This window comes from Mytilus trossulus, chromosome 6 (genome assembly GCF_036588685.1).
Source record: "Mytilus trossulus isolate FHL-02 chromosome 6, PNRI_Mtr1.1.1.hap1, whole genome shotgun sequence".
Classification (NCBI taxonomy): Eukaryota; Metazoa; Mollusca; class Bivalvia; order Mytilida; family Mytilidae; genus Mytilus; species Mytilus trossulus.
The window spans coordinates 3,944,278-3,960,411 of NC_086378.1; the positions used below are offsets into that span (position 1 = coordinate 3,944,278).

General features: G+C 34.5%; 1 protein-coding gene across 4 annotated transcripts in view; it reads right to left on the reverse strand.

The window, feature by feature from the left end:
• Positions 1-16,134, reverse strand: part of LOC134720610 (protein capicua homolog) — a 38,554-nt gene that overhangs the window by 9,739 nt on the left and 12,681 nt on the right. For 3 of the 4 annotated variants that reach the window (XR_010107760.1, XM_063582969.1, XM_063582966.1), the window contains exons 5-18: positions 14,013-14,213; positions 12,291-12,502; positions 11,560-11,745; positions 10,860-10,995; positions 9,973-10,160; positions 9,419-9,623; positions 7,078-8,797; positions 6,724-6,845; positions 4,777-4,923; positions 4,432-4,584; positions 3,824-4,086; positions 2,721-2,951; positions 2,238-2,368; positions 408-556 (exon numbers count right to left, since the gene is read on the reverse strand). Coding sequence is in view for 3 of the 4 variants with exons in the window: in XM_063582969.1 (XP_063439039.1) it covers positions 408-556; positions 2,238-2,368; positions 2,721-2,951; positions 3,824-4,086; positions 4,432-4,584; positions 4,777-4,923; positions 6,724-6,845; positions 7,078-8,797; positions 9,419-9,623; positions 9,973-10,160; positions 10,860-10,995; positions 11,560-11,745; positions 12,291-12,502; positions 14,013-14,213 (4,044 nt within the window). In the remaining variant the exon portion in view is untranslated. The remainder of the gene's footprint in view (positions 1-407; positions 557-2,237; positions 2,369-2,720; positions 2,952-3,823; positions 4,087-4,431; positions 4,585-4,776; positions 4,924-6,723; positions 6,846-7,077; positions 8,798-9,418; positions 9,624-9,972; positions 10,161-10,859; positions 10,996-11,559; positions 11,746-12,290; positions 12,503-14,012; positions 14,214-16,134) is intronic. The other variant, XM_063582970.1, reaches the window with a different exon arrangement.

Below are 16,134 nucleotides of genomic sequence, written 5' to 3' on the forward strand. Positions count from 1 at the left end.
AAAATGCAGCTCTTTTTCAAGATAACACATTTCTTACCATTTTTCTAACTATAAATCAAAGCCATTGGACCATGACATAAAGAAGAACTATTTATATGTAATATATATGACACTTATTATGTACTGTTTGTTACTAATCATATCCATAGGAATTTTCAATGATATAGACTTACCTAAGGATGACACCTTTCTGCCCCTCTTCCTGTAGTTACTAATAATACCCCTGGGACTTTGTGGTGTTTAAGACTTACCTAGAGATGACACCTTTCTGCCCCTCTTCCTGTAGTTACTTATAATACCCCTGGGACTTTGTGATGATATAGACTTACCTAAAGATGACACCTTTCTGCCCCTCTTCCTGTAGTTACTAATAATACCCCTGGGACTTTGTGGTGTTTAAGACTTACCTAGAGATGACACCTTTCTGCCCCTCTTCCTGTAGTTACTTATAATACCCCTGGGACTTTGTGGTAATGGAGAAGACATATCGGTACTTTCTGGAACAAACTGTGGTAGTTGTTCAAATCTTCTGTCAAAATCAACTCTTTCTAGTACTCTGTTAAAGAAAGACATGTTTCTAGAACTCTGCTGAAGAATCAATATTTCTAACATTTGTTTATTACAATATTAAATACAATCATTTCCTTCAAAAATCAACTAATATGAACTATGATTTCAATTTTTCTTTTTAAATTTCTTCCAGTTAACATAACATAGCTGAAATAAATGTCTCTTAATTGGGTCTATAGAATTAGAATGTTAAAATATAAAGATTATGAGAAAAAATGGTGAAAAATATTACCAATAGAGAATATGAATAATGGGCAAAAATATTAATAGAGAAAAATGCCTAAATTTTTTTATAGAATGCAGAAATGAATAACTCTAGGTCAAATCTCATTACAAAAGTAAAGGTTTTTTTTTTTTAAGTTGCTGGGAAAATATATGACATCATCATTCAATTTCAATAATGCCATGATGAGTCATGTGACAGTTATAAAATTCAGAAAGAAAGTGGTGAAAGTGTCAAAGCGACAACCACCCGATAAATAAAGTCTACATTGATGTCACTAGCAGTACTCCATAGAAATAATGTTTCTCATACATACTCTGAAGTAAGTTATAGGCATCATCTCTGGCGAAGAGTTGTCATATTTATTTTTATTTCTATATTTTTATATAATCATCTTTATCAATGGTTGTTGTCGTTTTTTACTATTCTGTATTATTCCAAATGTTTGGTGTAGGTGAGTGTTTCCAAAATTTATTCACAACTAACTTAGACTTAAGGATGTAGTTAGGTGAAATTCAAAAAATCTTAAAATTTGAAATTGGTACTAAGAATAAGCTAAAAAGCATTGATAGGTTATGGACATCCTTTTTGAGATATTTGATTTTTTTTAAATTGCAGGAAAGTCTGCATCTGACTTTTACTTTATATCTATCTAATATTGGCATTATTTGGGTCTCATGATCATATTGTTGAAAAAAAAATCTAGAATCTGGTTTTTAGCATCTGTGACCCTTTTATTAGTTATTCAAGTCTTCTATGAAAAAGCCAAAGGATTCCTTACATCTGACAAAAATTCCTAAACCTGACCAAACTACATCTTTAAACCTGACCCAACTACATCTCTAAAGGTTTTTAAAGTTAAACCTGACCCAACTACATCTCTAAAGGTTTTTAAAGTTAAACCTGACCCAACTACATCTCTAAAGGTTTTTAAAGTTAAACCTGACCCAACTACATCTCTAAAGGTTTTTAAAGTTAAACCTGACCCAACTACATCTCTAAAGGTTTTTAAAGTTAAACCTGACCCAACTACATCTCTAAAGGTTTTTAAAGTTAAACCTGACCCAACTACATCTCTAAAGGTTTTTAAAGTTGAACACATTTTATAGACTCTTGTCTATTGATGAAATCAGAATGTTGTTGTTGATATTGCTCTCAAAAACATATACTGTGGATTCATTTTTATTCATGGGATATCAATTTTTGTGGATTTCGTGGGTAAAGATAAACCATGAATTCAAATATTCAACGAAAAAACAATTTCATCTATAGGCTTGGATGCAGACTTCGGCATAATCACGAAATTAAATATCCACAAAAATGCAATGTCTACGAAAATTGGTACCCATGAAAATAAATGAATCCACAGTATCCAAATTCTTATTTCATTAATAAAAACACATAATACAACAAAAAGTATATACAGACAACGATGGAAGCTTACTTTTCCATGCCATCTAACACTGACTTTTTGAATGTTACCCTCCGTGGACTATTGGTACTGCTGGGGGACTGTATCGAGGAGGCTTGCTGTAAAACATTAACTGGTAATGGTGGGGGCTTGATCTTTGTCTTCTGAAATACAAATTATAACATGTAATATACACAGCAAGTTATATTGCTGACCCATTTTGGGAAATATTTTTTCCTCAAAATTTTAAAATAGACATAAAAAGGAATTCTATATCAACAGTTCAATATTCAATGACAAATTAAGCAAAATAATACCATAAAGTATTTTATAATCATACATAACTCACTAGAAATGACACTTTGATAACATTGATATCACTTGATAATAAACAAACTTAAAAAGAATATTCAATACTGGATTTATTTATTCATAAATTTTAATACAGTAAATTAAATGCTGCTGCATTTCAAATATCAAATATAGTCCATAAATGTTTTTTCAAAGACTACTTACCCTTGGACTTTCTGGTGGCTTGCCGTCTGCAGCTGTTGGCATGGTGGTCGTGAGTGGAGCAGGCATACATATACTAGGAGAATTACTAAACGTTACAGTCTTTGTCTCACTTGTTGGTGTAGGCTCTGGGGTCTGATCCGTCAGTAGAGAGGCTGGATCAGGAGGGTCTTGTAGAGGCTGTATCTGTGTAGGAGACTTCTCCTCACTGGAATCTGTACTCCCTTTTGATGACTGGAAACAAATAACATCATTAATTATTATACATATCTTGGTAGACCCCTTAAATATAGATGTATCCCTTTGAATAGGTGTAAATAACAACACCATCTAAGACATTTGTTGTGGATTGAGTTTACTGTGGATTCATCTTAATTTGTTGGATACCAATTTTCGTTGATTTCATGGTTACAGGAGAGCCACAAATATAAATGTTCAACCAAATAAAAGTTTTCTAAAGAAATGTATGCAGACTTTGCCAAAACCACAAAATTATATATCCATGAATAAGCAAATATTCTCAAACCACGAAAATAAATGAATCCCCAGTAAGTTGTAAGGTTAATAGCACAGCCAAAAACTGTATTTTACAAATTTTATAATCAATGGGGTCATCGGTAAGTCAATTCTTTAGAGTGCAACATGAAGAACAGTAAACACATAACTATGTTGTCATTATAAACTGAACATAAATCAAATCAACTGTCATGACAAGAAATTTGATTTTAAATTTGAATGTTGATGTCTATAACTGTTGTAGATAAAAATATTCATTATCCTCACCTTTTAATTTTTGATTTTTTTTTCAAATACATGTAATGACAAATCTTTTATGCATTGAGATTTTTATCTTTAGTTATTTTAAGAAAAAAATATGCCTGCCAAGTTGTTTCTGATATTAACTTTGCCTGAATTGTTTGAATGTTATTTAAATATTACAATCTTATCTAATGCCCCATGGAAATCTACAGAATGCATAACAAATGAAACTAAACTTGAATGCCTAATAATCAGATACAATGACCCACTGTTAAAACTTCCTTCCCTGATCTATGGTTTCCTTAAACTTAGAAAACTTACGTCTACAAAATATTTTTATCTCTTACTTTTCTCTCTTTCCTTATGCCACCTTGTTCAACAAGCTCTTTGTATTTCTTTCCTTTACATGCCCTCTGTGGCTTTATATCTGAATTTTGTAATAACTCTTCTTTTTTATCATAGATCTGATCTCTGACCTCTGAAGGTTCAGAGGTCAAGACAAGAGGTGAAGGTCTTGTAGGTTTATGCTGCATGCCATACTGCTGTGGTCTACCATATTGCTGGACTGGTGAAAGCCTTGGACTCTGTACATGTGAATTCATCCGTGAGGCTGTTTATAAATAATACAAAAACTTTTCAGTTATGGTTAATTCACAATTTTGCAGGCAATAATAATTGTGATTTTTTAAAGAATGGACTTCAATACAGTGATAAATACTTTGCAGAGTGTCAACAGTATTGTGTTAGAAATATTTAATTCATAAAGACAAGTGATTATCATAGAATTATGGATGAAAATTAGTATGTAATCCTGACTTGTGCGTCATTCAGTTTCATTTCAGTTTCATTGGATTTGTTCATTTCAAACATAAACTATAACTTTTATTTCCCTCCCTTATACACACAAATGATTTTATTTCCCTCCCTTATACACACAAATGATTTTAAAACAAACCTGGAATGGTTGTCGTGACTTGTAAACTTTCTGTGGCAACAGGTATAGTGGCAATGGTGGCCTTTATCTTGTGAGATTTCTGATTGCCACCTGAGATGTAACCTATATCACCTTTGGCCTCAGTGGTCATTGTATTGGGTGACTTGAAAGTCCCTGGAAAAACAAGATTTGCTAAGAGTTTAAATCATGTAAAATTAACAAAGGAATAAGTTCTAAAATTTTAGGAAAACTTTAAAAATTTAATAAATATTTTGTAATTTCTACTAAAATGGAAATTTTAGATTATTTTCTTTATTCATTTTACTGCCCATAATAACTGTTAGCAAGGATAGTTTGTTACTCTACCTTGATATTGACTCTGAGGTGGACTTTGAACTGTTTGTTGTGTCATAGGTTTTGGGGCTATATTATGTTGGCTAACCCCTGGACTTGGTGCCGGTGATCTGGTTGCCTGAGGCTGTATCAACACTTGTTGCACTGCTCCTTGTGAACCTAGAAACAGTAAGATCCATAAATGTAATGAAGAATGCCATACATTGTTTTGTTTCCACTTTATACATTTTACTTACTTTTGGTTTTAAGGAAAATGCTTGCTGAATCCTATTCAGAAGATTCATACCAATACCTTACACATATAAATATAATACAGAAATTATGCAAAGAAGCGACCTTCACAGAAAGCAGTTTTGTGTAAAGTGTACAGTTTCATGTTTTAGTGTGTTCAGATTTGAAGCTAATTTATTTTATAACTGCTATTAAATGATGACTCACTCTTACCAAAGGTCTTACCATGGCTTTAATTGCTAGCATCTTGATGATTTCAACTCTGATGTATATAATGGGTGGTAAAGGGTTATTTCCATGCAAAGTATTTTGCCATTTTTATTTCATGTGCAGCTGTGAGAAAGGTTAGTTATTCATTGTGTTTCATGGAATCAGTAAAAAGATAAAAATGCAACAAATTTTTAATTGTTTGTTCATCGAGAAATGGCAATTCTATTTCGTATTCTTCAGTGCAGATACTCCCCTTTACACCCCTCTACATAGTTATCTTAGATACTCCCCTTTACACCCCTCTACATAGTTATCTTAGATACTCCCTTTACACCCCTCTACATAGTTATCTTAGATACTCCCCTTTACACCCCTCTACATAGTTATCTTAGATACTCCCCTTTACACCCTCTACATAGCTATCTTAGATACTCCCCTTTACACCCCTCTACATAGTTATCTTAGATACTCCCCTTTACACCCCTCTACATAGTTATCTTAGATACTCCCCTTTACACCCCTCTACATAGTTATCTTAGTTACTCCCCTTTACACCCCTCTACATAGTTATCTTAGATACTCCCCTTTACACCCCTCTACATAGTTATCTTAGATACTCCCCTTTACACCCCTCTACATAGTTATCTTAGTTACTCCCCTTTACACCCCTCTACATAGTTATCTTAGATACTCCCCTTTACACCCCTCTACATAGTTATCTTAGATACTCCCCTTTACACCCCTCTTCATAGTTATCTTAGATACTCCCCTTTACACCCCTCTACATAGTTATCTTAGATACTCCCCTTTACACCCCTCTACATAGTTATCTTAGATACTCCCCTTTACACCCCTCTACATAGTTATCTTAGATACTCCCCTTTACACCCCTCTACATAGTTATCTTAGATACTCCCCTTTACACCCCTCTACATAGTTATCTTAGATACTCCCCTTTACACCCTCTACATAGCTATCTTAGATACTCCCCTTTACACCCCTCTACATAGTTATCTTAGATACTCCCCTTTACACCCCTCTACATAGTTATCTTAGATACTCCCCTTTACACCCCTCTACATAGTTATCTTAGTTACTCCCCTTTACGCCCCTCTACATAGTTATCTTAGATACTCCCCTTTACGCCCCTCTACATAGTTATCTTAGATACTCCCCTTTACGCCCCTCTACATAGTTATCTTAGATACTCCCCTTTACATAGTTATCTTACTCCCCTTTACACCCCTCTACATAGTTATCTTAGATACTCCCCTTTACGCCCCTCTACATAGTTATCTTAGATACTCCCCTTTACGCCCCTCTACATAGTTATCTTAGATACTCCCCTTTACACCCCTCTACATAGTTATCTTAGATACTCCCCTTTACACCCCTCTACATAGTTATCTTAGATACTCCCCTTTACACCCCTCTACATAGTTATCTTATTGGCAATCATATCTCATCTCCTTATTTCTATAACATTGTTTATTGTTTCCAGTGTACCATGTGACTCACCTTGCTGTATAGAACCAACATATGCATATGCAGGGGAACTAATACTCTTAGATACTGGAGATGGCGATCCTGCTACCATGGTTACATTGTTAATTGTTTGCACAGTATCATGTGATCTGGAACTAGATTACACATCGATCATTAAAAAAACTGGTAACAATGACATCATCAATTATTTGAATTTATTTCATTTAATTTTCAAAAAATACAAAAAAAGATAATTTTTAAGAATATAACCAATTTGATTTACTGAAGATTTAAAAAAGATGTGTGGTTTTTTCAATGAAACAGCAAAACAGATTTGAAAGACTTGTAACAATATTTTCTCTGGTAATTAGGTACTGAGATACTTACTTAGGAGTAGTCAACAGTATTTTCTGTTGTGTCGATGGCTGCTGGAATATTTGTTGTTGTGTTCCTTGCTGTATCTGTATATGTGTTGGTAAGGACTGATGTGTATGTAGAGCTTGCTGTTGTTGGAGAGCTCCAAGGGAGACTACTGGCTGAGCCAAGGATACTGTTGTCAAGGGCGAGGCCATTACATTAGCAACACCTTGATTAAGAGCTGGGAACTGTGTGAGAACTGTCTGCTGTTTATTGGCCATGGTATTAAGTAAAATAGGTGAATTGAGATTAGGGTTTGGAGACATGAGATTTGCCTGTTGATAAACTTTCCCTTGCTGTCCTACTAATCTCAATCCAGTCGTTCCTGATGCAATTTGAAATTTACCAGCCTGTGCTGAATGTGGGGATGGTGAATGTTGAGGAAGTGGAGACTGGTTCCCTGTAAACGTAAACTGAATATTACTTTGCTGTACTGGTGTCCCTGGCAGAGCCATCTGTAAAATATTTTGAACTTTGCCTCCACCAGAGGGAGCCACCCTTACTGAGGGCAGGATATATTGAAGTTGTGCGGGCTGTAGATTTGCCTGAGTAAATGCCTGATGTTGTTGATACTGAGATGTCTGCACAGTAAGAGGTGCTGCCATCTGTTGCTGAGTTGTTTTGAGTACAACATTAGTTAGAACAGTCTGTGGAGCTACACTGTGTGTTGGTGTGTGTGGCTGTTGGGCTAGGTGATTCTGTGGAGGGGCAATGTTACGTAACGTTGTGATATATCCTCCTCCCATACTCGTCTGAATAGCTGATGTTTTAGGCATTGCAGAGTTTAGGATGGTCATGCCATACTGCTGATTAGAAGGCTGTAAGACTATGGTACCATTGTTTTGTGAGTTTTGATATAGAGCTTGTTGTTGCTGCTGTAAATTCATCCCAGGTAGGGTTGTAGGTTTCAACATGGCTCCCTGTTGCATTGACACAATAGGCTTAGAGGCTATTGGTACTGGAGTTGAGATGGGTTTTCCCATAGTGGAATAAGTAGAGGCTACAGTATTGATGGCATAATGGGCATTAGTTAAATACGCCTGGTTAGAATTAACAATTTGTATATTACTGGAGGTGACAGGGAACATATTACCACTGTTGACACCCATCGTAACATTCTGATGTAGGGGAGCAGGTTTCCCTCTCATTTTTTGTGATGTTTTTCTCATCATTGCTCCTTGACCATTTTGATCACCAAGTATTGTTTCTGTATTAGAAGACATTAAGATTTGTTCATTAGGCTTTGTTGTCATTGTTATATTGTGAATTTTCATCTGCCCCATTTTGACAGTTGGATGCTGGGTAATTTGAATGCGAGAGTTTTGCTTTAATTCCTGCATACTACCAATAGACATATTACGATTGGGCTTAACTTTGGCACGGAAAACTGCCCCTGTTGGTTGGAAACTAGATCCAACACTTGAAGGACGTGGAATTAGTTGCTCCACGTCTACATTACCCACTGTTCTTGTTGGAGTTTTGACCGGAGATTCAGGTATTTTGCGTATAGGAGTTGGACGGTATGTGATGTCTGCAGGATTGATATGTTTAACAGGGGAAAATCGTTGCTGTGGAAACGCTTTGTTTTCAATGAGGTTGTCTTCTTCTGTTTGACTGTCAGTTTCACTATCAGACACATGCTCCTTACAAATTAGGTCACTAGCCTCATTCTCACTTTCATTGCCTTCAGCTGTAAAGAACATACAAATTTTTATTATTAGTTAAATAATTCAATGTTTTGTTTTGTTTTTCTTTCCTTTTTTTTATTGTTTGTATGATTTTTTAAACTTCAATAAGTTTTTTTGTTTTGTTTTATCAATCATTTATCTTTGACTGTTGAAGAAATTGTGTTTGCTTTCATACACGTTATAAGGTCTCTGCTGGATGGTTGCCTCATGGCAATGAAATCAAATCACTTATAACATATTTATCATGACAGGAAGATATGAACAAAGTATTGTTTTCCAATGATAATATATATCTGAGAGACTCAAAAATATTTTTGTTGATCTAAATCATCCCATATCATTTGCTTTTTCTATAGAATATAAATAAACTTAGAGGCTCCAAGGGTAATCATAGCCAAGGCTTGCTGATAGCTCTAGTTTATATAAGTCAAGCTCAAGATTTCATATTCTTTCCTTTCCTTTTCAAAATTTTTCAAATTGTATGCATAAAACAGTCATAAAAGCAAACCTACTAGAGAAAGTTGTAAAAACCTAATTGATAATCTAATTCAGTATCTCATTTTTTTTTCTAAAAATAATACTGTATTCAACCATAAAATATAAAAGTTATTCAGGAAAATTACCCTCTTTGTTCGATTCATCTATCACCATTCTTTCATCATCACTGACTGGTTCCTCTTGGTCCTGTTGTCTGGTAACTGACTGGTACCGTGGACGTGGCCTAGGTAAGTGTTGTGGCTGCATCATTGGTTGAGGGGGATGATTATTGTCCTCAGATTGATGGTAATCCTGTTCTCCAAATGTTTGAGACAGCTGTCTTTTTAATGCCTGTCAAAGATAATTTTAATTTCTCACTCAATTATGACACTGTTGCTATGGGCATTCGTTTGGTGTGTTTGAGATTTTGCCATTTGATTTCATCTAAGAGTTCAGTATTTTTGTTATTTTATTTTGTTTTATCACATCAGGAGACTTGTGAGGGGTTTTCATATCTGAGAAATATAAACAATATTCTAAGTGCTCTCCATTGCAATACCCAAGGCAGCAAATTCCTGTCGTTGGCAACTGATTTTTATATATATTTAGGTATCTCAAATTCTATCTGCCTAAGGGAAAACATGTCATTATATCTATTAACCCATACAACTGTTATTAGATTTCCCCTCTATTGTTTTACCTCAGCAAATTTCTGTCTGTCCTCTCCTGTCTGACTAGCAGGAAAGAATGCCGATCTTGTGTCTCCGTCCTGTGGCACTGCTGATAAACTTTGAGATCTCCCCCTTTTAATTTCAAACAATGACAATTCTTTATTGAGATCTTCGTCATCTGCCATATCCACATCTGGTAAACCTTCTACAGTCTCTTCTGAAAAATGTGAACAAATATTTAAACTTTTAAATATGTTTAGGATTACTGTGTTTTCATTTATATTTGTGGGTACCAATTTTCATGGATTAAGGAAAACTAACATTTATATTTAATTTTGTGTTTTTGCTGAAGTCTGCATACAAGCCAATAGATATGTTTTTTGTACAACATTAAATACAGTGGTTTACCTGTACCTAAAAAATTTATGACAATTGGTATCCAACGAATAATAGCGAATCCACAGTAGCACCAGCAATACAGTTAATACTGTAAATCAACTTATTATCCCAGATACTTTATTTCACATTTTACCCTTTCTTGACCACTTCCCGGCTATTTAATTTCGTGAATATCTGATTTACTTGATGAAGTTTATTAAGGAATGATCAAAGATTAACATATTTGCGATGATTTATATTCGCGTTATTTTTGTACTCGCTAAAGTCACAAAAATAAATCGCTCACGAAAATAAGTTGGTTTACAGTAGTTGAAATTATCCTTTGCAATCTCCAAGTTGTCTAAGGCTTCTTTTTTTCAATTGCATTCTACTAATAAGTACCTTGTTTCTTTATATTCCCCTTATCAGTTCACTTTCAGATGTTTGGTAAGCTGGCAAGTCTATTTATTATCATTTACAAGGTTTTTTATTATTTATAAGGTCATAAAACACGGTTCATTTTATTTAAGATATTAACCTTCTTCAAAGACATCATCATCAATACGACTTGTACTACTACGCTGTTTTAACTTCTCAGCAATCGTACTTGACTTTTTACGCTCCCTTGAACACCACTTCCAGTCTGGATGGGCTTTAAAGTGGGCTTCTTTCACCTAGAAATGGTAATACATCATATCAGAAATGAATCAAGAGACAAATATGTTTAAGACCTTTGAAGTAAGCCCTTTTTCTGCAATTAAGGCAGGTGTTAAGCTTTTTGTAGAAGTTGACCAATATCGTGCAGTCCTTTAAAATTAGCTTCTTGGATTGATCTGGCTGTAAAGTTAATTAATATCTTAGTTGAGACAAAACAGAAACCGGTCATAACTTATTGGTAAATTTTTGGGTGCTTATAATTCAGAGACAAATTCAAGATATAAGAAAGTGAGTGTAAATCAGGGTTTTCATATGCAATCCTCCATTGTTATCAATGCCAGTTGAATGACACAACATACACTGAAGTGTACATCTTCAACATTATCAGTATTAACAATAATATCATCTTCTTTACTTCAGAATGGATTTAATACAGAGTTTACTAACATGATAGGGCAATATCATACTCATTTTATCTCCATTTTTTTTTTTGGTAGCCTACCATTAACCATTTCTATATTGCCAATAACTTAACTCCGTTCAGTTTTTAACAAAACATATATATCATGGTGGATTGTTACCTGGTAAGCTAGATCGTGGTATTTCTGTTTCTCTTTTGGTCCTAAGGCATACCACCACTCTCCCAGAATTTTACTAACAGTTCTGTTGTCTTGATTAGGGTGCCTCTGATGGACTAAATGTCTGTGACGCTTGCTAAATATCATGAAGGCATTCATTGGTCTTCTGATGTGATCTTTGTCTTTTGTCTATAAAACAATACATAGTTAAAAAGCTGCATTTTATTTTTACTTTATATAATATTACAGTTTTAAATGTTGAATTTCATTTTATTATATGGAGACAAATAAGACACAAGTGGCAGATCCTGAACTTTTCCTAAGGGGGGGGGGGGGCCCGCTCCAGTCACGGTTCAGTGAATTCCTATATAAGCAACCAAATTTTTCCCATGAAAGGGGGGCCCGGGCCCCTGGATCCGTCTATGGACACTGAACTACTGCTATTTTAATTAGTTCTTTGCAAGGAATTTAATCGTTTTCAACAAAAATTGTATTGTTTAAGAACTTCTTTTTTACACATTCGTTTAGCACATCTTATCTAATGTTGGGAAAAGTCATACAAAGCATTCACAGCATTGCTTTAGGTCAAGTGACAAAACCCATAAGAAATATTCACAGCCTTGGTTAATGGTCATGTGACAAAAGTCATACAAATCTTTCAAAGACCATGTGACAGAAGTAAACATAGTAATTTAAAACCTTGAAAAATGGCTTGTGACAGTTAAAGTTCTTACTTTTCTGGGACTTTTAGGTTCATCTTTGTTTTTCAAATCACTGAGAGATTGTGTCCTTCTTTTTGCTATTGCTGCTTTGCTGTCTTTTTTGCCTGTTGCTTTCTCCGCCCCATCAGCGTGAGGAGATTCTGATTGGACAGGAAGTTTATCGTTAGTATCAAACACATCATCATCATAGTCATCATTGTCTTCTTCTTCCAAAACTGAAGGACCTGCAAAGTAGACCAACATAAATTGAAAAGAACTCCACACTGTCAGTAATAAGCTCAATGAGAAATTTCATTCAAAAAGTGATTTGTCAAGAATTAATTCCTAGCCAAATTTACAATAATGTTGACAAGAAAGGCTCCATACCCAAATTTACACCAATATTTACAATAACTACTCCCTTACCAAATCTACTAATGTTGACAATAACTGCTCCCTTCCTAAATTTACACTTGTGTTGACAAGAACAGATTTCTTCCTAATTCAAACTTATGTTTCAGGGGCAGATCCAGCCATTTTTAAAAGGAGGGTTCCTAACCCAGGATAAAGAGGGGATCCAACCGTATGTTCCGATTCAAATGCATTGATTGTCCAAAACTAGAGGCTCTTAAGAGCCTGTGCCACTCACCTTGGTCTATGTGCATATTAAACAAAGGACACAGATTGATTCATGAAAAAATTGTGTTTTGGTTATGATGATGTGTTAGTAGATCTTTCTTTACTGAACATTCTTGCTACTTACAATTTTCTCTATCTGTAATAAACTTGGCCCTTTAGTTAGAGGAAAATATTTTGTAAAAATTTACAATAATTTACTAAATTAATGAAAATTGTTAAAAATTGACTATAAAGGACAATAACTCATTTTGGTCATGTTGACTTATTTGTAGATCTTACTTTGCTGAACATTAGTTTATATCTAGCTATAATAATATTCAAAATAATAACCAATAACAGTAAGATTTCCTTAAAATTACCCTTTCAGGGGCAGCAACCCAACAACCAGATGTCCCATTCATCTGAAATTTTCAGGGCAGAAAGATCTTGACTTGCTTAACAATTTTACCTTGACAGATTTGCTGTTAATGCTTTGGATTCAGAGTTATTAGCCAAACTCTACATTTAACCCCTATGTTCTATTTTTAGCCATGGCAGCTATCTTCCTCAGTTGCCCAGGTCACTGGACACATTTTCTAAACTAGATACCCCAATGATGATTGTGGCTAAGTTTGGTTAAATTTGGCCCAGTAGTTTCAGAGGAGAAAATTTTTGGTAAAAGTGAATGAAGACGATGGACAACAAAGAAGGACTATAGACGACAAGTGATGAGAAAAGCTCACTTAGGTAAAGTAAGGCTTTTATGGCCATACTCCTTTAAAAATTTACACTACGCTTTGCAAGAACTTTCTTAACTTTAACTTCCAAGAACAATTCAATTTAAGTTTGTATGATTTGCTCCATAAACAAATTATTATTTAGCTTCAAATGCAAGAACTAAACTTGAACCAAGGGTGGGCAGAATATATAATATGTTTAAACTAACAACTGCTCTATCTTAATATTTATGCCAATAAGAATTGAACCCTTATCCATTTTTGGAGGTGTTCATAGTTTGTTGTAAAATAATTTATATTTTTTATTGCATTATTGTTATAAGCTGGTACATAAGCATCTTAAAGCGGGAGGTTTACTAACAACATTACTTCCCTGCTCATGGGAGCACTCAATTCATACCTGCTTCTGATATACTATGATGATGTTCATTGGTCTTCTGAGATGATGGTGGTGGAGCAGGTGACAGCCTCTTCAACTCTCCTGGCTGATGTACTGGTTCCATAGGAGGAGCCATCTTACCACTGCTAGGTCCTGTGTTTGTCAGGAAGGGAACCAGTGAATGCCAAGGAAACACTGGCACGGGTTTATTTGAATTTTCTCCTGAAACATATTACATACATGTACATTATGTATACCAGTATACACATGTATACAGTTGTGTGACTAGCCTTTTGTTTTAACCATTTTAACAACTGGAAATTAAAACTGTAGAATATACTGATTATATCATGTATATGACAAACACAATAAACTTACTTTGTAAGAAACCAAGGAAAAAGATTTAAAATTAATTCTGACTCCTCTCTCCAGTTGGTTTATATATACATGTATAAATAAACTCATCATAGATACCAGGATTGAAATTTTGTATTTGCGCCAGTTGCAATTCTTTTCTACGAAAGTCTCATCTATCCAGAGAACCATAGTTAAACAGCTGTCAATTTATAGTGTAGGTATTTGTCAACTTAAACTAAAGTCCAGACCTTTTTTTTAGTTGAACCTTTGTCCCCCCCTCCAACCTTACCCCCAATGAAAGTTTGGTTTCTAAAGTAAGAGCAAAAGTGTGACTCCTCTTCCCTAGTTTAGTCCAATATCTATCCAGCAGGTCTTAGTTGGCCAGGCAGTTAGAAATGAGTTTCTTCCATCTCAAAGTTTAAATATTACATTTATAACATTATAATGTATTATAAGTTATGACACAGATGTTACTATAGTATATTTAATATCCATTTGATGCCATAATTCATTTATAATATTCAGTCTTTTCTTCTTCTTTAAACTATATAATATTGCATACAATAGAAATATGTATGTGTTTGAAAGTCTAAATGGAGTACTAGCATGGAAAATTTAAAAGCTGCTCTTTTAATCAATATGCGATCTAACACCTTGCTCTGTAATCCAATTTCATTATCATTTATATTCATTCGTTCAAATCATAGAACTAATTGAAGATTCCTTAATAGAAAATCTGTTCATCTAAGTTTACTATTTTACTATTTTGTATACTTTCTTATTAAACTTGAGAGGGGAAGGAGGAGTCCTGATGCTGAAATCCTGGGCTTAAAAATAAGAAATCCCAAGTTCCAAAACTTAAATGAAATCCCGAAATCCGAAAAACAGAATTCCTGGGTCCCGAAAGGGTCGATCCTGTAAACCGAGCTTAAAAACACCTGATTCCCCGAGTCCTGATAAAGGTAGTATCCCCCCTCAAGCTTGCTTGTCTATGTGTCAGGAAAATATCTGTTTTGCCTCACAGAAGTTCCCCTTGAACCTTTTTTATAACCAATGCTGGAATACCTGTTTCATTTGGAACATTTTTCTATAACCCTTATTATGTATTCATGTACTGTAAATTCAGAAATTATTGCGTTCATTTATTATTGCGATTTTGTAATTTTACACTTGAATGCGATTTTAATTTTTACGATTTTGAGAAAAGTCCTGCTTAACTCAGTTAAAATATTACAAAATGCGAGTTTTAATTATTGCGTTTACAACTCAGTCGCATTATTCGCAATAATAAAAACCTCGCAATAATTTCTGAATTTACAGTATTCTGTTTTGAAAATATCTTAAGGATAGTTTAACATTTATATTTGACATGGACATCATATACTTAGTTATATAACCTGTATGACCCTGTATCCATGGTATCTTTGGCAAGTTCTCAGAAAACTTTGCTTTCACCAGTATCTAGAGTACTGTCTCTAACAGTGGTGGATCCAGATATTTTCATAAGTGGGGTCTCACTTACTGCTCAATAAGAGGGTGCCTGCCCCTTCATGCTTCAGTGATTCCCTATATAAGCAACCAAATTTTCCCAAAAAGGGGGGGGGGGGGCTCAGGCACCCTGGGGCAACCCCTAAATCCGCCTCTGTCTAACTTTATAAGGTTAAAAGCTAATTAATTCAAGTATAATGTGGGGAGTGCATTGTGACTTTAATATATTGTTTGATAACTTTACAGAAAAGTACAATTGATTTAATTGTAGAAAAACTTAGATATTGTTCCAAATAAT